The sequence below is a fragment of the Gymnoscopelus microlampas genome (genome assembly GCF_963454915.1).
Source record: "Gymnoscopelus microlampas genome assembly, chromosome: 4".
Lineage (NCBI taxonomy): Eukaryota > Metazoa > Chordata > Actinopteri > Myctophiformes > Myctophidae > Gymnoscopelus > Gymnoscopelus microlampas.
In genome coordinates, this window is record NC_139941.1 from 27,884,828 (window position 1) to 27,906,280 (window position 21,453).

The 21,453-nt window shown below is 42.9% G+C and overlaps 2 protein-coding genes across 4 annotated transcripts; both read right to left on the reverse strand.

Annotated features, from left to right (window-relative positions):
- Nucleotides 1-685: 685 nt before the first annotated feature.
- On the reverse strand, nt 686-7,885 carry gkap1 (G kinase anchoring protein 1). 2 transcript variants are annotated; one of them, XM_084054654.1, is made up of 12 exons: nt 7,811-7,885; nt 6,699-6,952; nt 5,483-5,644; nt 4,911-4,988; nt 4,620-4,740; nt 4,367-4,392; nt 4,003-4,164; nt 3,261-3,347; nt 2,820-2,883; nt 2,611-2,681; nt 2,410-2,487; nt 686-1,240 (listed from the first exon to the last, which is right to left on the reverse strand). In XM_084054654.1, the coding sequence occupies exons 2-12, from the start codon at nt 6,945-6,947 to the stop codon at nt 1,199-1,201; spliced, it is 1,140 nt and encodes a 379-aa protein (XP_083910780.1). In that variant the 5' UTR covers nt 6,948-6,952; nt 7,811-7,885; the 3' UTR covers nt 686-1,198. The 2 variants fall into 2 exon arrangements, with proteins under 2 accessions (XP_083910780.1, XP_083910781.1); XM_084054655.1 differs by having other exon boundaries at nt 6,699-6,964; nt 7,826-7,877.
- Nucleotides 7,886-8,821: 936 nt separating this feature from the next.
- Nucleotides 8,822-21,401, reverse strand: LOC311043573 (kinesin-like protein KIF27). 2 transcript variants are annotated; one of them, XM_084054878.1, is made up of 16 exons: nt 21,364-21,401; nt 20,601-20,904; nt 19,298-19,477; nt 17,979-18,742; nt 17,455-17,595; nt 17,133-17,297; nt 16,687-16,877; nt 16,168-16,283; nt 15,292-15,417; nt 14,476-14,684; nt 14,065-14,127; nt 13,503-13,673; nt 12,839-13,030; nt 12,315-12,530; nt 11,674-11,872; nt 8,822-10,238 (listed from the first exon to the last, which is right to left on the reverse strand). In XM_084054878.1, the coding sequence occupies exons 2-16, from the start codon at nt 20,899-20,901 to the stop codon at nt 9,616-9,618; spliced, it is 3,657 nt and encodes a 1,218-aa protein (XP_083911004.1). In that variant the 5' UTR covers nt 20,902-20,904; nt 21,364-21,401; the 3' UTR covers nt 8,822-9,615. The 2 variants fall into 2 exon arrangements, with proteins under 2 accessions (XP_083911004.1, XP_083911003.1); XM_084054877.1 differs by having other exon boundaries at nt 17,455-17,598.
- Between the last annotated feature and the right edge of the window lie 52 nt (nt 21,402-21,453).

The following is a 21,453-nucleotide window of genomic DNA, read 5'->3' on the forward strand; positions in this document are numbered from 1 at the left end:
GCTCGCCGAAAATAGCCGATCTACACAAGCTGCCGGCGAAGCATTGTGAGCTTGTAGACAGGCTAATTCCAGTGCACCTCAGTGGTGGAAATGGACTGCCATGTAGAAAATATACTCTGTTACAGGTGAAAGTCCAGAATTAAAAATGTACTTGAGTAAAAGTACAAAAGTATTGGTATCAAAATGTAGCCTACTTAAGGTACCAAAAGTATTGGTATCAAAATGTAGCCTACTTAAGGTACCAAAAGTAGAAAGTACTCATTACCAGAATGTCCAAGAAGTTTACAAATGTATACAAATCTGTTGAAAATAGCAGATCTAAAAGCTCACAATGCATCACATTGTGAGCTTTCTCAAAGTGAACAGGGGTCCTTGAGGTGGTTTTAGAGGGTCCTCTGCAAAAGTATTCATAGTTAGGAACCAAATGGACCCTACACAGCTCTGCAACTCATGTACACACTCAAGAGTTATGGGGTCCATAATTACAAAACTGGGGGTCCTTGAAATTAAAAGGTTTGACAACCACTGATATATACACTAAAATGAAACACATGGGAATTACAAAAGTTAAAAATCAAATAAATAAAAGGTTGAAGCAGCTACATCATCTTCATGCAAATAAACCTTAAGTCTTGAAATTCACGAGATAAAACGTGCCAAACAAAAACAGAAATCTCACTCTTAGTTTCCACTGGAAAAGTAGTTTATTTACTTTACAGTGAGATAAAGAAAAACAGAACAATCAAAAAGGTACATCATGACATTTTGGCATCAAAACAGGGGGAAAGGGATACACAGCGTGCTTTAAACTGAACATGAACAGTGCTGGAGATAAAGTGTCACAACTTCACCTAAAAACGGTAGCACTGGAAACCAAAACCATCATTCAAACTTCAACACTTATGATGGATTTTTAAAGCCTCTTATTCTTCTGCTGTGCAATACATCCCACCAAGTCGGGCGAGTCAGTCTTTTGTGTGTGTGTGTGTGTGTGTGTGTGTGTGTGTGTGTGTGTGTGTGTGTGTGTGTGTGTGTGTGTAGGTGTTGAGGGGGCATGCATAGTGTCTTGACAAAGTTGGGAGAAACATAAAAAAAAGCAAATCGGGGAGGGTACCCAGAAGAAAATCAACTTTTTTTTTCTTCATTAATTTGTTCAGTTACATATTTTTGAAGTCACTGCATCCTCCTGTTGGAATCTTCATAGATCCGACTCTGAACCCTTCTTCCCCTTCTTGTTTCCCTGTCAGTCAGAAAAGACCAGGGATGACAACAATAGTTAATCACAGATATGAGAAAATATGAAGAACTGCATCACAGAATTGAAAGAACAAGTCACACGCCTCCCAGTATACAATGAAGCAGCCCAAACATCACCACCAGGATCTCACCTACTGTATCAATCATATTCTGTTCCAGAAAACCGTTTTAAGCCCTACTTATGCTTTGTCATTCCAAGGTGTCGCGTGCCGAAAATAGTCGATTCACAACACGTTGCGGATGCATGCATGTCGTTGTGTCACAGCGGTCTGAATCACCCCTTGCAACTGTACAGTCTATACCCCAGAACGGATAGTTGCAACCTATTGGTTGCTTCATCGCGGACACATACTGTATGTATGGAAATCCTGGTGACACTGTAAGGGCATTGGTCGGCAATGTGATTATTAATTCATATGGCCCACAAATCTAGAGCAACGCTTGATTGGAACCCTCTTGTTCTTCCTCCTTACCCCGTCTGACTGGATCCCCAAGTGGGGTTGTTCTTTGAACTCAAAGGTAAAAGGTAAACAGACTGAGGGAAAGGTGAGATTGATCAGTCATAAAGGATCAGCACATAGGCCTAATAATTGAACAGCAAATGATATACATTTCAGTGCAATGTATTGGTTTATGTACAGGTTTACAGGTGTACAGAAGTGGTTCAAATAGGTTTCAAATCGATCGAGAATTATTTTTAATCGAGAATCAATTTTGAATTGAGAAGAGTTTGGAATCGAAAATTGATTTTAAATCAAATCCTCACCTGGAATTTAATCAAATCATGGGATACCAAAAGATTCACACCCCTATGCGCCATATTTATATTGCAAATGAAGTCACCCAATGCAGAGTACAATAATTATTTTGACCTGCATCTACAATGTACAATAGCTATAGCTTTGTTACCATGGCCCTGTCTCTTCTGCTCTCTACTGGTTTAGACATAATGGATGACATCTCTCTTTTCTAGAGGAAGGAACACACATTACTTCACACGCATGCACACATTATGTTCACACGCACTCGTTACAAGCTCTCATACATACACATACAGTATCACGGCTTCCCGTGTCCCAATTGCAATGTAGTCTCTCACCTTCAACCTCCCTTCCCCACACACACACACCTTCAGCCCAAGGACAATCTTACCTGATGCTTTGGCTGTTCTGACTGGAGGCCTTTAACTTTAGACTTTTCTTGTTCAAGGGCAGCGTGCAGTAATGATACCTAAAGGAGACAATTCATCCAGTCACATGATCTGATTCACTGCTAATAATACAGGTGACTGGTAGTTATAGTTTGATGCAAAGGTGTTCAATGTGTGTGCACATTTCTCACACACTCACGCACCTGTGATGACAGTTCCTCTTTGATATTTAAAAGCTCATCCACCTGTAGAAGGATCTCTGCTTTATCTTTCACTGTTGAAAGAGAACGCATTAAAAGGAGAGCACATTAGAACCTGGAGGAGATCAATACCAGATCAATCAAACCAAACAATCAGTCAGTATATACTAAAGGAAACAACTGGGTTTTTATGTTGCTGATATTCAACTCACTCTCCCCCTGCTGCAGCATCTTAAGGAGCTGGGAATTTCTTGCTTTTACCTCCTTGTATTTCATCTGAAGAGAAAAGGAAGCAGGACGAAGGTTAATAATTTGTTTTATATATTCCAAAATACAGTGAATAAATACTCCCTCTCGGACACCCTTAAACTATTGTTTTTCCTAAAGTGAAGCAGGCTATAGCAAAACTGTCTAAATGAGGACAGCGCATGTTAACTCATCGCAATATAATATGAGACGAGAACTGACCAACAGTAAACATTTTACCGCTGTAGAGAGGAGGCAGCATGGTGTCTATAATTGGAAATGTCTGAATATGTTGTTAAAATTGGCAAGAAATGGCTAGTAATCTGTGATTCAACATTGGACAAAAGTGGCAGATTAGACAGTGAAATACATGGATGTTCAGGCAACTGTAGCTTATGACCGCTGACCTCCCACTGCGAGATGGTTTTCTTTAGTTTATCAATCTCCTGGTCTTTCTTCTCCAGATCATACTTCAACTGTTCTGTCCGAGGGTCCTGGGAGCGGGGTGGAGTGGGGTGTAAAAAGGCAGGAAAATAAGAGCTGCTTTTAGAAATTATGAAAAGGTTAACAGTATACCTGCAACAGCCTGTAACTCTGAGAAAGGTAAACCACAACCTTTGCACACAGTGGAGCGCAGATCTCCACCAGGATGCATGTCCCAAATAATAATCCATGTTGGGCACGTTACTTTAAGTTAGTAACTAGTTATAGTTACTGCCTTCAAAAAGTAACGTAGTTACTTTACTAGTTACTGCAATATAAAAGTAGTAAACTAGTTACGTTACTAGTTACTTTTGCAATACTTACATTTATTTATTTTGATTCAACATTGACTGATTTGAGGCAGTCAGACAAACAAGACACAGACAGTGGGTGACAAGCAGAAAAACTGATGCTAAAGCTTAGTACACTGATCCAATTACCCTCACCACCAAACTTAAAATGGTAATATGTTCACTAACAAAACAAAAAATCACAATGAGTTGGCAAATTCAGTATCTGTTACATTCTGTAACCCTAACACTACAACTACAAGTGAGAGTATTCAATGTGATGTCCGGTGACACTGCAAACTTAACAGCCGTTTAGAAAAGTGGGTCCCAATCCACTCCGACAGTACGTGTATGAGTTCCCGTCAGTCCATCTCACCGGTTCATGTTCTGTGGAGGTGTTGACCTCTTGGCCCTGGCTGTTGACATACTGCTCACGTCTCTTTTCCCGTTGGATGATCCGATTGACATCATCCTCCAACTTATTGAAGAACCGATCCTCCGGCCCCACGCCTAATGCTAGATTAGCTGCACTAGATTCCTGTATGGTGTAATGGTAGCAGCAGTGACAACATGGTATGTAAATATGACAACTAAACCAATCTTAATAAAGTATACAGTTTATATAGAGCGAGCTTGATAAAGGTTACTCTAAAACAGTTTCTACTGACTGATTCTAAAACAATAGATTTATAGTAGATGGATGGTTGGATTTAGGAATGGGAATGTTCGGCGTGTCTTACCTCTTTCTCTTTCTTAGCCAGATGTTCTGCAAATACAGAGAATACATCAAGTATGTGGTTTTACTGTTCGTGCCAAGTCAATTCAGAGATTGAAAGTACACGGTAACATCCTCTGTTAATTTTACTCTCAGAGAGTATCTACTCTGTATAGCAGGTAATAGAATGTGGATTCATTATCACAAAGGAAGAAGCTATCATTCTACTGACTATGTCCCACAACACTTGTGTTTAGGTTTCTCTACTTTTCTCTCACCGACACTTCCTTCTGCCTGAAAATCTTGCAAAGAGACAGTCTTCTTGTCTTTTCCCTGCTGGTTCTTCTTCTTTTCCTTCTTTCCCCCTCGAGACTTAGGAGACACAGTGTCTGTGCCGCCCTGTAAAAAATAGATGTTCATTCTGCTTCAAATAATTTTACCGACAACCAAATTACCAAATTGAGTGATCTGGAAGTCCTGTATTGTTATGCAACTGACAAATGAAACAAAAAACAAAAGGCAGCATAGTAGTATAAGTAAAGTGTTTGTTAGTTTACTTTGTGATGTACCTCTTTCTGTTGTTCAAATTCAAGTTGGCTGAGAATCAAGGCCTTTTCTAAGTCTGCCTCATACAGCTCACTGGTTATCTACAGATGGGCGAAGGAAAACAGAGACAAGGAAGGAAAACATAAGCTACATGCAATACAATGGAATGTCAGGGAGTTTCTCTTTAAATTGTAGCTTGTCACAGCTGGAGAGGACATTGAGCATACACAGGCATCCAACTTCTCTAACAAGTTTTTATGGAAAAAGACACAGCAACAGACGTACCAAAGTGATGATTATTATAAAACATTTTCCAAAACCGTTACTTAAAGAAAACACACAAAAACAAAGTGCAATGCAAGAATCTTATTCCAAAACAATTATGTTAACGATATAAAATAATTTTACCATAGTACAGCCCTAATGCCCACTCCCTATTTTTGACATTATGGCATGGCAAATTTGACATAAAATGTTACAATACATGTATCTTTCTACCATGTAATCTATACACATGCTCAAACTCCTAAATCGAGACAGTGGAGTTTACAGCATGCATTTGCATTCATTCCCCTTTGGTACTGTATTTTCCTACCTGCTCATCCCTCTGTTTCCATTGTTGCCATCCTTCAGCGGGTACAGTCTGGTCCCCCGCTGTAGGATTGAGAAGGTCATTTGCTACAGCCTGGAGACTAGTCATGGGTGGTGGTGGGGCAGATGACTTCTGAGGGATCTTTTTGAAAGCCAGACTTCGCAACTGAAGGACAAAATCCAAATACATCAGTCAGAAGATTGGGGTGGCGCGATTACCTCGATACCACTTTTTTCATTTCCAATACCACAACCTTGAGAATCTGCCTCAACTGAGATAGTCAGACATGCTTGTTTCCCCTCTTAAAACAAACTACTAAACGGTTAATAATCCATTTGTACTGCACTGCTTTTCTTTATGGCATGTCGCTCAAAGTGGCAACATAAACACCATTACCTGAGGTTATCCAACCGAAGGCTATGAGAAATGCCATGCTGTGGGATGATTTGAAACATAGCCTATTTAGTCACAAAGAAGAAAACTGCATTTGATCAGCGCAGCAACCAGTGTTTTAGATGCAGAGTTACTTCTGCAGGTATGATGGCACTTTAGCTCGCACTGATTTTAGTCAGCTGCCATCAATTACAGTGTCAGCCCTCCCCTCGGGGTTATCAGATATCGCTCACCCCAGGGAAAATAAAGGTTGGGTATGTGATGAAAGCATCTACGTTTCAGGCTAGATTTGTTAGTGACAACTTCAATCTTTCTGCATATCTAACCCAGTAAGACCTGTCCTACTCCTAGGTCACCAGTCTTGACCAATGGTCTTTGTTTAAAACCAGTCGAGGCAGTTGAACAGAAAGCTTTAATTATCCTCCAACGTGAAAGGCTCAAGACACCTGACCTTTAGCTACACCCTGCCCCCCCCCCCCCCAACATGGTTTCAGTTATGAAGTGAAACAACAAATGAGGGACAGAGAGAACATGTTTACAACAATGGTTCTCAAAGTGAATTTCAGGGACTCTCTGGGTTCCTTTAGGGGGGTCTAAATTGACCCTTACAAGTATGTAACTCTGACAGTACATAAATGGAACCAAATGGAGCTTAACGGGTACATTTGGTTCCATTTGTATACTGTCAAGAGTTAAGGGGAGACCTTGAAATGTCAAAGTTTGAGAACCATTGGCCTACAATATGACAATACAACCAGTTGAATGTAAAACGGCCGATATGGTGCATCGTCTCTAATTGAATGCATCACTCCTGGCACTCACACACCTGATTGGCTTCAGTCTGTTGCTGTTCTTTCTTCTTCTTCTTCTTATCTTTCTTTTTGTCATTGTTCTGAGCGGCTTTCCCTGCTGCCTTGCCTGTGGTCCCTCTGCTCTTCCCAGAGTCCCGGCCCCCCTTGCTGCCGGTGGTCTTTCCTCCCACCTCGGAACTGTCAGAGTCCGACTCAGTGTCGATCTGTAGCAATGCGAAGCGGGACGCCGTGGTGGGGACGTTGATCATTGCAGACGATGCCATGGTAGCTACTGGTTGATCTGAATTAAACAATGAAAACGACTGAACTATAACAATACAGCCTGAAACACTGCCAGAAACAAGCAAAAGCCCCGTAGTAGGAAAAAGCCTTTGTCTAATTAATACAAGCCACTCTAACAGTTGGAAACAATGTTGCTTATAATGAATGAAGTTGTAATGTTACTGCATTTAAATGAAGACTCATTCGCTTCAACGTGCCCTGGGACCTAGCATTACAATGCAGTAAAGTAACAGTGGATAGCCTTGCTATAGGGTCGCCAGATCTTGCGAGAGAAATAGGCAACAGGGTCTATGAAAACAAGCCCAAAAAAGAAGCAACTAGGCTACATGAGCGATTGCTAATTGAAAATAGCAGATCACAAGTTCACGATGCGACGCGTTGAGAACTTGTAGATCTGCTATTTAGAAAAAGATCTTGAAAAGAAAAAAGTGAAATATTTGGAACATATTTTAAAGTTATAAACATTTGTTTGTACATTGTTCCTTGACATGCAAATGTTTGAGAACTGATTTAAATAATGATAACATAAATATATATATATATATTTTTAACAGGTCCAGATAATTACACTTTAAAAACAAGACCAAAAAGCCGCAAACCGCAACTGCCAATATTTACAAGCAAATTAACAGAAGCCAAATGTAACTTAAAATCAGCGGACATGGCAACACTGATAGCCTCGCTAGCTGCGGTGGTATGGTTAGCCTCAAAGAGCTACCCCCCCAAACAAGTGTTAAAACTACTCAACTCGTGACAACAAAGAACGTATTCAAGCTGTCGCACAAAACGCGTCTCCTTGCGATAGTACTTAATGTGTGTTAAAATGTGGGTCAAGAAGACACACTTAGTTTGTTTTCACCTGTCTGTGTGGATCCTTCTGTAACGATGTGATTCTGACTGCACTGTTGGTCGCTGGGTGAAGTACGGGGGCCCGGGTAGACCAAAAATGTGTTGGTGTAGTTCCGCGCAGTGGTTGAAAAAGTACTCACAGCTTTTACTTAAGTAAAAGTATCAATACTCAATACTGCAATATTAAAATACGCTGTTCAAAATGTTACTTGAGTAAATGTACAAAAGTATTGGCATCCAAATATGCTTAAAGTACCAAAAGTAAATGTACTAAGATGTTTGAAAATAGCAGATCTACAAGCTCACAACGCTTCATAACGAGGCTATTTTCAAATAGCCTATGTATAAAATAGGGCTGAAGTGGTTAATTTATGTTAATATATTTATAATATAATGATTTATATCTGCAAAGTTATAGTAACTAACGTTTTCAAATAATTGTAGTGAAGTAAAAGTACAATATTTGCCTCTGAGGTGTAGTGGAGTAGAAGAACAATTATTGAAAATTGGAAATATTCCAGTAAAGTAAAAAATACCTCATAATTGTACTTAAGTATAGTAATTGAGTAAATGTACTTAGTTGTTACTTTACACCACTGGATGTTGATGTACAGCAGTCAGTGGTTCTCAAACATTTTGGTGATACATGCATATCATTTTGGGGGCAAAATGACATGCAAGTATTTGGCCGTGGAACCCCATTTGAAAGAATTGGGTGCCAGGGATACCCATAATAAGGTTTTTCAACAACATTCAGCAGCAGTGAGGTGCCCACAATGTTTAGCTGCCCACTCTTCCTGTAGGCTGGCTATCCCATCAAACCTTTGGAATAAAAAGAATAGTTGTATTTCACCAAAAATCTGCAGATAAATCTCAATATTCATGCTTCCGATTCAATAGGAGAAAAAACAATAGACTTACAAGATTTTAATAAAACATTTATTTCATAAAATCATCAGATTTTATGTAGTAACTTACTCATTTTAAGTGCATTACTGTTTGAGCTGTGAAAATGGGCATGGAGGGGGGCGGGGGGGCATAATGTCACATTACTGTACAATGCTTCCTTTCACCACAAGTGCTGAGATTCAAATGGTAACCAAGTGCTGCTGTTTTCAGGGAACTATTTGGTCAATTAATTCTAACAAGTGGTTGGTCATGAGGGTTTGTTTTAGCTTAAAATGGTTTTAAAGGAGGCTGTATTATGCTTAAATACAATGCGCTCAATTTTATCCATGGTATCTTCACATTAAATCTAATAATTCCCAGGTTTCAGACATTGCATTATAGTCGGTCTCAGCTCTGGCAATTAAAGAGTTCCCACCAAAACAGAAAATGAAACCGGTTCAGATGAAACTGGAGAAGCAAAAATAAGATAACGAGAAAAATAAATTAAACCGGCTACTAGCCCATGGTAGCCTGTTATAGTAAAAGCGCCATTACTATTGATCGATGTTATCTAACCTTTAACCATTTTTTATGATGAAAGACTGAACAATTTACAGAAACGTTCAAAGTTGATGCACTGTAGCAAATTATTACAGCCCTTGTGTCAACACATCCACTTCTTTGACTCTACACTGAATGGAATATGGAACATTTATGACTTCCATGCCAAAAGTATACACAAGAGAACATCCTCACAAGAGTCTTACATTTGCTTATTATTTGTTTCACTCCAATTAACAATACAACATTTCTTCTTAAATATGTTTAACTTTTCAAGATAGCAAGGTCCTCTCTTCAGTTCAGAAACTTCCAAAGGCCCCAGTCTTAGTGAATGCAATATCGCTACCTGCATCAACAGTCCATTTCTATTGAGTCCTCCGGTATTGAATCTATGGTGGTCTTTGCTGCAGAATGGCGTCCCCCTGTGGCATTAACACCAACCTGCAGGTCTGCCGGGGAGATCTGTCTCAGCTCTCTGCGAGGCAGGCAGACTGGCATCATCTTCAACGCATCCCCACTGTGGCCTCCGCCGTTCCTTTCTTCAGGCTGTGTGTGTGCATGCACGCTGGCATACGTGAGAACCTTTGATTTTCGGTGTGTTTGGAGCTCAGAAGATGAGGAAGGACATGAAGTGCGATGTTTGTGTCTCTGTGTGTGCGCCGTCTGCCCCGTGTCAACCAATGCCTGGCTCATCTTTGCCTGGAGTTTGTGTGTCTTCCTGCGCTCAACAGGCGTCTGTTGACTGCTTGTTCTTGTGTTTACCTGCATGTTGTGTGTGTCTGTGTGCGACGACTCGGGCCGTGTCTGTTGGAGTGAGGGCTGTGTGGCAGGCAGCGGCAGGGAAAGCTGAGGGTCATTCAGCAGCTCTCTCACTTTCTTCTTCAGCTGACGACTAGAGCTCTTGTAGAAAAACAACTCTTTCTCCAGCTGCTGTACTCGAGCCTGGAGGGTCTCATCCTTTTCTGCAGACCCGCCTTCACCCCCCGAGACACACACACACACACACACACACACACACACACACACACACACACACACACACACACACACACACACACACACACACACACACACACACACACACACACACACACATGGTGTGCACGTGAATATTTTGTTCCATGGTGACACGGGCAAAGAAAGTGTTAAGAAGATGAAAGTGGATGACTTTTCTGACTTTTTGTTACATACTATGTTCACTACTGTGACAATAGACATGGGCAACTCAATATACTGCATGGTTTATACTGTATAGTGCTGTGCTGTAATTAGGTCCCCTGGCGTGGCCTCTAGGAGAATATAAGGACTTGAACTTGGGTGAAAGTTCCCTTTAGCCACGCCTTGAGGAAGACACTTGTGTGTCGAAACCGGTCGACATTAAAGGCATTTGAACCTTTGTCCTTGCTGGGCGGAAGTGTTCTTGGAGTTCACCCATCGGCCTTTCTTTCATCCAAGATTATGACTAACTTCATCATCTCATTTCTGCCCCATCATACCCCTGGTGTCTATCACCATGCAAGTGATCAGAATAATAATACACAAACATTTGATTTCAGTTGGATAATCTTTAGTTGGTCAGTGTAAATACCTGAATTCACTAAATTTTGTTTGTTTGTGTTCTGACTTACATTGATCCTTTGACATAAGAAACATTATATGAAAACAAACAAATCCCATGCTAGGTGTATTCTATTTGTTGTTTTTAACAGAGAGAGCAATAGTTACAATTGACAGCAAATAACAATGCAGTGAAACATTTGCCAAACATCCAATAAAGTAGGCCTTGCCTTTGTCATAACTATTGACTCATTGAAATTTGGCAAATACTCTAGTAATGTTCTTGTTAATGCCCTCAGGGCTTATTTACATTACTTGTAAAAATTGTAAATGTACAAAACTAGAGGTTCTGGCGGCGTAGGCCCGCACATACAATATAGGCTACATACTGTCAGTCCTCAAATACAAACCCCTCAGGTAGAGAGGGTGGCTTGCTGTGTGTTGGCCTGGTTCGGCATCATTGGGTTTTCACTATGCTGGTGGGTTATAATAAGATATGGTATAATGTTCATTTGGGTAATGCCTATTTTTCATGTTAGTGATGATGTTCTGCAGCCTCGCCGTTGTTATCACACACACACACACACACACACACACACACACACACACACACACACACACACACACACACACACACACACACACACACACACACACACACACACACACACACACACACACACACACACACACACACACACACACACACGCTGTATCTTCAAGCTAACAACTCGTTGAGTCTTAATTCATTGTTAGCTTGAATTAAGCCACTATATATATATAGATAAGTCAACGTCCCAGCTTGAGGTACTTTGTGGGGCGGTGACCACTGACGTGAATGCCTTTCCTCACCTGTAAATTGTTGCAGCAGTAGTTGAATGGTGCCCTGATGCTCTCGGTGCTGCTGGGTGAGCCTGCGGTCTGTTTCCAGGGCCACGCGCTGCAGGGCAGCCTCCATCTCTCTGAGCACTTTGTCTTGCTCCCAGGCCTGCAGCTGTAGCTCTTCACAATGCAACCGTAGATGGCGGTCCTCTTCACGGAGATGCACCACCTAAAGAAAAGGGAGGTGGTGGTTGCGGAGGAGTGCAGGGCAGGGCAGGGTGGGAGGCAGAGACAGGCAGAAAAACATAAACCTAATATACACAATAGTACTTCAAATGGATGAGACTGCTGCTGTGGTAAATTAAAAATGCTAAAACTTCTTCTGTGAGTGTGGACTGTTTCTTAAGACTGTTTGTCTTAAGGCTTATCATTGATTTGCATTTGTGTTTTATCTTATTGTGCTTAATTAGTATTATTGCTTCTTTGAATTATTTCCATTTCATTTCTTGGTAAAGTACTTTGTAATCTTTGTAAAAGTGTGGTTGCTGAAACTAAGTACCTGAAAGAGCGTGTGTGTGTGTGTGTGTGTGTGTGTGTGTGTGTGTGTGTGTGTGTGTGTGTGTGTGTGTGTGTGTGTGTGCGTGTGCGTGTGCGTGTGTGTCCTATCTAACCTTGTTGAAGTATTGCACCAGTAGCTCTGAGGCCTCAGGCAGTGAGAGCTCTCTCAGTTTCATGATGACGTCACAGAGTTGGGCGGGTTCAGTACTATGTGACTGACAGGTGATTGACAGCTGCTTCTGTCTGTTCACTATGGAGCGGTTTTTAAACTCCAGGGCAGTGTCCAGCGCTTCTACAGCTTCCTCCAGCTGAAGTAGGGAATGCTCCTCCTGGACGCACACGCACACGCACACACACACACACACACACACACACACACACACACACACACACACACACACACACACACACACACACACAGGAATTCAAATGCTTAGCCATGAGTGGGCTTGTATTAAACATACTGTAGATGCATTGTTATATGAACAACACATACGTATAAATGCGCTGTAAGATAAGAGATTACTTTTCAAAATCCTTGCCAAACTAAAAGTCTCTCATACACATGCACCCTTACACGAACTCATGCACGCACGCACGCACGCAAGCAAGCATGCACTCACACACACTTTCTAACCTGTGCAGTGAGCAGCCTGCCATCTCTAAGCTGCAGGTCCAGAGCATCTCTTCTCTGTATGAGCGCATCCCTCTCCTTCTCCAGCTCCCCTGCAGTGACTCCTACAGCCTGCCTCGCTGTGCTGCTGCCCTCTAGCTGCTTCTCCAGGGAGTGCAACTCATCAGATAAGAGCGACTGGTCTCGATTCAGAGCCTGCAAAAAGAAAACATTTGTCGGTTTGTTTGATTTTTATTTATTTATTACGTTTATTTATTTCTATAAAGAACCTTGCAATGTTGTTTATTGGGCATTCTTTTTGGGCATCCCAAGTTGTTGAAATCCTTTAACAACCTTCCTGTGGGTATGATCTAGGCTGCCAAATATACAAACTAATAGTCTGCACCTATAGCCTAGCTCTCAGAAGGTGTAGGAGTGGTTGGTATTTAATGACCGTGGTCATAAAAGCTTCCTCTACGCTAGGGTCAAAGGTACAGGCTATCTTTAATACAGAGATAGCCTGATTCTATGCCCTGATTTGATTCTATGCCCTAAAGTTTGCACACACTCACACACACACACACACACACACACACACACACACACACACACACACACACACACACACACACACACACACACACACACACACACACACACACACACACACACACACACACACACACACCTGACTGGAGCGTAACCTCTTGATCTCCAGTTTGTGTCTCTGTTGCAGACAGTCGTCCCTGCGCTGCAGCACCTCCTCTCTGGTCCTCAGCTCCTCCTCCAGCTCCTGCAGCTCTGCTCTCCTCTGCAGGGCCAGCTCCTCCTCTTCCTCCAGCCAAACACTCTGCTGCTCCTGCAGGACAAAAAAAAAAGGGGAACAACAGCAATTAGACCAGTGTGGTTCCAACCCTTTTTACTTGGAACCCCCCCTTTATTGAGGCTGAGACACCACACGTGTACATACACACACAGTCACACACTATATACTGTGCTTCTCGTGCGACAAATAGCGTAAATAGCCGATCTGTAAGCTCACAATGCATTGCGATGCAATGTGTTCTCAGCTTGTAGATCGGCTATTTTAGATCGGCTATTTTAGCTACAGTATTTATAAAAAATAAAAAACAAATTATACTTTTAAAATATAATGACATGATTGACCTGATTGGAAGTGGATGAAAGCAAGCTATGATTTTGTGCAACGTTTAAAATGTTGGACTCCCTCCACACAGTCAAGGCCTTACCTTTTCTTCCGAGTCTTCAGTCAGGCTGCTTTGGCAGACTGTCAGATCCTCTACTGCCAAATCCTGCAAACGGAAGCAATAAACCATTACGGAACATATTTCATTTCACCAGTGACCGTCTCAACTCATTCGAATAAAGTGTTATGGGACTGCTGAGCATACAGTAAGTTCAAAACCGGGAAAGCATCTGTGTCATTTTTGGTTTTTGCGTTGGCTATTCAAAAATAGCAGATATACAAGCTCACAGCGCGACACTTCGTGCCACGCTGCGAGCTTGTACATCTGCTATTTTTTAAAAATCTTCAAAGTGTGAGAACTACTGATTTAGAAGGCATTTTGTAGAATCGGCCTCAGGTCTTAATAGGTTAGCGCATATGGTCGTATGTTGCGGCGAGGTCGCGTTGTACCAACCGTGCTCTGGTCGTCCAGCAGCAGTCCGGTCGTGTCCCTGACCTCACTCTGCTGTCTGAGGCTGTGCTGGAGTTGCAGTCGTTGCAGTTTCATGTGCTGCAGGCTGCGGTGGAGCTCTGCCCGGGCCTGCTGGCTCTGCAGGGACAGTCTGGCCAACGCACCTCCACCCGCCTGCCTGCCGCGGCGCTCTGCTGCCTCAGCCTCCTCGCCTGTCACGTGCAAACACACACGGGAGATTGGAGAACAGTTCCAGGCAAAGATTTAGACCCAGACCAGATCGGAACTTGTCTAGATACAGATACACATAAAGAATCCAATGTTATTTTAACTGTGAAAGTGTAAACATGTATCTGTAAGGGTCATTGTTCACATTTTTAAATGACAGTCAGGATTTTACTCTATACGTGCTACACACCATATTCATCACATGTGGGCAAAGACGGTCACAGCCAGGTAGGGGAAACACAGAAATACGTGACAATATCTATCTCTCGGATGAAACAGCGATACCAGGTAGTAAAATATGCACTTTGTTTTTAAAGCCAATGGATCAAACAAACAGGCATAAGTGAACAAATGCATCATCATGTACACACAGACACACACAAACATACACACAAGGCCACGTGTGCGACTGTGTGCGTGCCCACACGCACGTGCGCACACACGCACGCACGCACGCACACACACACACACACACACACACACACACACACACACACACACACACACACACACACACACACACACACACACACACACACACACACACACACACACACACACACACACACACACACACACACACACACACACCAGTTTTGTCGAGCTCTTTAATGAGCTCCTCTTTCATACGCATGTTGATTGATAGCTCTCGGATTCTCCTCTGAATGATACTGGCCTCCCTTGGACTGCAATTTTCAGCACTGATCTCCTCAGTTGCTGTGAAGAAAAAAAGAAAAAAGCAGGATAAACAATATTAAATGAAACACCTAAACAATTTTACAAAAATTGCAAAGTGTGGTTGCCCCGACGCAAGTCGTGTGTCCATCATGGCCAGGGGAATCCATGGGGGAAAATAGCGTTTCTACGAAATACGGTTGAACTTTTTGCATTTGTGGTGCCCCTATGTTCAGAAGAGAAAGCAATTTTGGTGAAGACTGGTCCAATCAAATCATTTCTGCAATACACTCTCAACGTTTTGCATTTGAGGCGCCCCCTATGGGTTGAAGTCAAAGCACTTTCGGCACTGTGTTCTGCATACACCCCTCAATGCGATTTGGCATCGATAGACGATGCATTGATTATTTGGGATTTTTTGATAAAACAAGCTTCAGCTTGAACCTACTACCAACTCTTATGGTTTGTGAGATTAAAATAATATATATATACTTTAATGGGAACTGTCATATTTCCCCATATAAATAGGAACATTTTATGTACTAATAAATTAATATCAATTAAGCTATAGGCCATATCAGAAAAATACAAGCACACAGTTCCCAATTGATTTGACATATTACATAATGTATGTATGTATGTGCCGCGACGACTGTGGGAGGAGCAGCAAATCAAGTAAACCAGAAACCATGGCAACTTTATGATGTGAAATTAGGGAGATAAAAAGTGGCCTGGTGAGATATTGTCCTTACACTAGAACAGACCACCGACTCTAAAAACATCCACAAGTACCTGACTGGGGCTGCTGAGGCAAATTCATTCTGTTCTGGGACCTTTGCTCCAGCAAAGTGTTGTTCTGTTTCTGGCTTGGATTCTGTCGGCAGGTCCATGTCCGGTTTAAAGAACGTCTGTTAAAAAAATCATATAGATTAGACAGCTGAAATGAAAACAGAAATACATATGCCTACATATGCCTCAAGTGAATATCACTGTGTGAAAGTACTTGTTTATTGCAAAATATTGGCAAAACCATAGTATATTTAGAGAGAGCATAAAATGGAAATAAAAATGGGGACATGGGGACAAAACGTTCAGAAACCTGGCTATCTCTGTAGGCCTGTAAGGGAAAGGCCTCCTGGGAATTATCATTTGGGCACAGCTCCTTCTGGAATCATGTCGAAGTGTCCTTGAGGAAATCACTGAACCCCTAACTCCTTTTACGAGCCCATTTTGTTCCATTTGAACACCCTCAGGGTTAAATCAACCCTCTGGATTTTACTGTGTACCTACTTACACAGTAGAGCTTCTCACCTAAAGCCCATTCCTCCCTCCTCGTTGACCTCCTCCTGCCCTTGATCACTGTGGTTCAGTTTCTCCTGCTGGGTTATGAATGGGCAGTACACCTCGTCTTTCTCTTCAACCTCAGCCAGCAGAAGTTGACCACGCATCTTAAATGCTGCCATCACCCTCTCTAAAGAATAGGCTGGAGGACTGGTGTGGATCTACACATGCACGCACACACACACACACACACACACACACACACACACACACACACACACACACACACACACACACACACACACACACACACACACACACACACACACACACACACACACACACACACACACACACACACACACACACAAAAGGAACAAGTGCAATCAATGAGGAGTTTGTAATAACAAACAATTCGTTTAAAAAAACGTGTACTTTTGAATAGCCACAGACACAGTTATAGGGCAGTCACCTACATTTCTGACAGGCCCATGACCACAGCTGTGTCTGAGGAGTGGGACACTGTGAGGCCTCCTGGCCAACTTCCCAGAAACCCCCTCCTCTAGTGACGTCACTTTGGAGGTCATGAGGTTGTCGTGGAGGCGATCGATGAGTATCTGCTGGTCGACCATTTGTTCAGTCTGAAATCAAAACCAATGGATATGTGTTGTTAGGATTGTTGCATGTAGGGAACATATGTTTTCATTGTATTGTTTTCTGTCTTTAAAAGAAAAAAAAGATGTAGCTTTACAGTCTATCATTTTAGATACCTTTTGTGTGATATGTTGTCCGTCTCACCTGTATGCGTGTACGCTCCTTCTCTTGTTCAAAGGCCTGGAGGTGTATTTTGCTCTCTTGAAGGAGTTTCTGCATCTCCTTCTGAACCTGCCTCAGCTCGTCCTCTTTCTGCACAAACACCTGCTCATCTATGGCTAGAGCCTCCTGAGAGAAAGAGAGAGAGAGAGAGAGAGAGAGAGAGAGAGAGAGAGAGAGAGAGAGAGAGAGAGAGAGAGAGAGAGAGAGAGAAAGGGAGAGATGAAAAACCTTTATTCCCTGCTCCAAGTCCAACAGACCAACACTTAGACTATCTCGTTCATACAACTTAATTTGTACTGTGGCAGCAACTCTTATGGCCTTTGAAAATAATGATCCTTGACCAAATTCAAGCGAAACTTAAGCGAAAAAGAGATTTATACACATCTTCCAGTCTTTAGGAGAGACTGGTGGAGACAAACTCTGCACACTACTCCCTACACTCCCTGTTTTGACATTCTGCTCTTTTTTTAGTTTATTCAATAAAAGCAGCAATCTGTGAGTCATACCTGGCATTTGTTGAGCTCTCGTCTGAGCTGCACTATGGTGACGTGTTGGGCTTGCGCTCCCTCTGGGTCCAACTCTCTGTCCATCTGACTGGCCTGTTGGGAGTGCACCTCCTCCTTCCCCCTTACAGCGTCCAGTTCCCTCCCCTTGTCTTTGAGGGCCTCCCGTAGTGTCTGGACCTCCTGCTCCAGCTCTCCTCGCCGAGCCACTCCTGGGTCCCAGGTAATGGCGCAGGTCTTCCCGGGACGGTTGCGCACGTGGCGCGCCCTCGAGGCAAACTGCAGCACGCTCAGGGTCTCGGCCACGCTGTGGTGGGACGGACTGACGCACGCCACCATCAGCGTGTGGGCGCTGCCTCCCAGCGAATCGCGTAGAAGGCGAGTTATTTTGGCGTCGCGGAATGGAACGTGCGATTCTCTGCGGTTTCGCCCAGGGTCCGTGAGGGCCCGGATGACGTTGCCCAGTGCCAGGAGGTCCGTGTTGATGTGAGCGGACTCTTTCAGACGAATCCCGGTGTTGCCCGTTTTACTCGCACGCTCTGAGCCGGCCAGGTCCACCAGGTGGAGTTTTGACAGGCAGACTGTGTTTGAGGTGGAGACGCTACCATGGCAGTGCTTTGTCACCTGAAGGGTGAGGATGGTGTGCGAACGGCTGGAGCGCTCGTTCATTCGCGTGGTGCCGGTATGGCGAAGGGCGTTACCTGTGTCCAGGATGCTGAGGAGCTCCTCCACTGAGCTAACCAACATTTCCTTCAGTCCCACAACCACTGGAAATGCACACACACACACACACACACACACACACACACACACACACACACACACACACACACACACACACACACACACACACACACACACACACACACACACACTATTAGAACTAGAAAAAAACAGTTTGGCCCCGTCCTACCTGAAGACCCCCCCGCATGCAAACAGTAGAGCGGCCCCCTACTGACCATAATCTGGGTCATAATTTGCATATTTATGCAAATTCAACAAATGATATGCCAATTAAAAGAGGCAAAAGTAGCCTACCCAATAGCCAGACCTATGAGTGATAGTTATGCCAAGTTTGGAGGCAGTTGGACAACTGGTCTCCAAAATACACATGACATTTAAGCAGAACTTTTTAAAAATATTTATTTATTTGTTTCTAATTTCACTTTTTCTCCACCAATTTTCAAAAATAGAGAAAACAGCCCATTTACAAGCTCACATATATTGCGACGCATTGTGAGCTTGCATTGTGATACAGGTGTGTCTTGAGATTTTGACTTGCCAATTGGTGTGCCTTGGGCACAAAAAGATTTAAAACTTACCTGTGTTGCCCCTGTCATCCTCTCTGATGTGCAGCTCCTTGTGGTCGGTGTGAAGCTCCAGCAGGTCCCTTAGCTCCTCCCTGTACAGCTCCATGTAGGACATGGTCACTGTGGCCTGCTCACCCTTCAGCCCAGTGAACACATCGTAGGCCACACGCCCCACAATCCCCATCCCTTCCTCTGGAAGGGACACGAGAGAGACAGTCAGGAGTGGAAATTAATCGAATAATCAAGAAGCACGTTTTTTCTCACGCATCGTAAGCTTGTAGATTAAATTGATGAACTTGATTTGTTTGATTAACTGTTGCACCCCTAGTGGAAAAAAAGTAAATTTACTCAAGTATGTAACATTTTTAGGAACTTTTTACTTTACTTGAGTATTTCAATTTGTTTAATACTTGTATTGGCGTTGGCGTTCATGTTGTTAACTGATAAATTATGATGTATTATTATAAGTTATTAAGCTACCCCAGCAGCACATAAAAAAATCTAAATCATCCTCTATTGTGTCAGGACCAGTTCAGTGGTCTTGTGGTTAGAGTGTCCGTCCGCCATCAGACTGGGAGGTCAGGGGTTCAATCCCCAGCCGAGTCATACCAAAGACTGTAAAAAGTGGTACCCAATTCCTCCATGTTTGGCACTCAACATCAAGAGTTGTATTGGGAATCCCTGTGACATACTGGCATCATATCCAGGGGGTGTACTTGTACAATACATCATGTCCATGGAATGTACATCAAGCTGCTTCTCCTGTTCCCAAGCTGGGAACAGGAGATAGGCTCCTGTCCTATGGGCTAGTGGTTCCCAAAGCTACTTTACTGCTTATTCTGTTCTATCTGCAGCAGCAAAGTCATGAACACATTAATGCATGAAAAATTACAACCCAATAATATGATTGTGAAATGGGCCATTCTGTATAATGAGTACTATTTGTTTATTTTTTTGAATATTATATTGTACTTTATTGAGTGGTTATATGTTGTATGTTTATAGGTGTAACTAAATGTTAAGGCTGTTCTGGTCAGCGTGATCAGGTACAAATGTATAGTAATTGATTCATATTGGAACACAAGTGTAGCCTATATAACTTGTTAACTACTATAGGCCCTATAGCCTGGCCTACATCATTGACTGGTGTTCCTATAGGGGTCCAAATATAGTCCCCTCCTTTTTCTCCATCAATTACAAATATACAAACAAAACTGACTTTTGCCTCTCAAGTAAAGGTGACAGATTAGCAATTAAGTCAGACAGACGTATTTGACCTTACAGGTCAAGTATCAAGGGTATAGGTCACACATACCATCATGCAGTGTGTATGTCTTGCCCGACCCAGTCTGTCCATAGGCGAACACTGTTGCATTATAGCCCTCAACCAGGGATCGAACCAGCGGCTGGACGCAGGACTCATAGAAGGCATCCTGGCTGACGGCCGGTCCGAAGGCATGGTCGAAGGAGAAGTCCCTGTCCGAGCCCAGCATCACCTGTCCGGTGCTGTCCGGCCCAGGTATGACCCTCACACACACCTGATGACTGTGGAGGATCTCTTTGGGCAGCAAGGGACGGATTCGAACCGCCACCCGGACATGCACCTGATCGCCCATGACCTGGTTGATTGATTGATGATTGATTGAATACTTTATCAAGAGTTTGCAAAAAAAAAGCACAGAAAGTACAGTTCTATAAAAGGTCTGCTAAAATGATTAAACCCCAAGAAAGCACTATGGATTGTTTCCATTGGGGTCCATGTGTATTCAATTCATCGAAACATTTAATGACAAATATACGACGATCGACGACTAAATATGCCAGATTAATCCTAGTTTAGTTTAGTTTAGTTACTGGACGCCTGCTAACTAATGCATGTGAAGACGTACAGTCGCATCTCTTGCTTATTTTGGGTAAAGCTCATTCACAATCATAAAGTTGGCGGATCAGTCAATACAAACATGCGATCAATAGACTACATGCATTTACTGAACGCCCACCGGTTAACTAAACAGATGAGCGACTAACCGTGTCCTCGTTTGCGTTCCAAGGGTTACTTTTAACACCTAAAACGTTACCTCTGCTGCCTCCAGTTTTGTTGTGGCTTGTGGGGTTGCCTGGGAAACGGAGATGCGAGCGATGCTCAAGGAAAACACGGAGCAAGAGAC

What these genes read in the sequence shown, in the direction of transcription:
- gkap1 (XM_084054654.1), bottom strand. Translation starts at nt 6,947, where the DNA reads ATGGCATCGTCTGCAATGATCAACGTCCCCACCACGGCGTCCCGCTTC. An exon ending in AACAGACTGAAGCCAATCAG is followed by an intron (nt 5,645 to 6,698) that starts GTGTGTGAGTGC and finishes TTTGTCCTTCAG; the next exon opens with TTGCGAAGTCTGGCTTTCAA. An exon ending in CAGAACAGCCAAAGCATCAG is followed by an intron (nt 1,241 to 2,409) that starts GTAAGATTGTCC and finishes TCTGACTGACAG; the next exon opens with GGAAACAAGAAGGGGAAGAA.
- LOC311043573 (XM_084054877.1), bottom strand. Translation starts at nt 20,901, where the DNA reads ATGGGCGATCAGGTGCATGTCCGGGTGGCGGTTCGAATCCGTCCCTTG. An exon ending in TGCTGGACGACCAGAGCACG is followed by an intron (nt 14,128 to 14,475) that starts GTTGGTACAACG and finishes TTCCGTTTGCAG; the next exon opens with GATTTGGCAGTAGAGGATCT. An exon ending in ACTGCTGCAACAATTTACAG is followed by an intron (nt 10,239 to 11,673) that starts GTGAGGAAAGGC and finishes CGGGGGGTGAAG; the next exon opens with GCGGGTCTGCAGAAAAGGAT.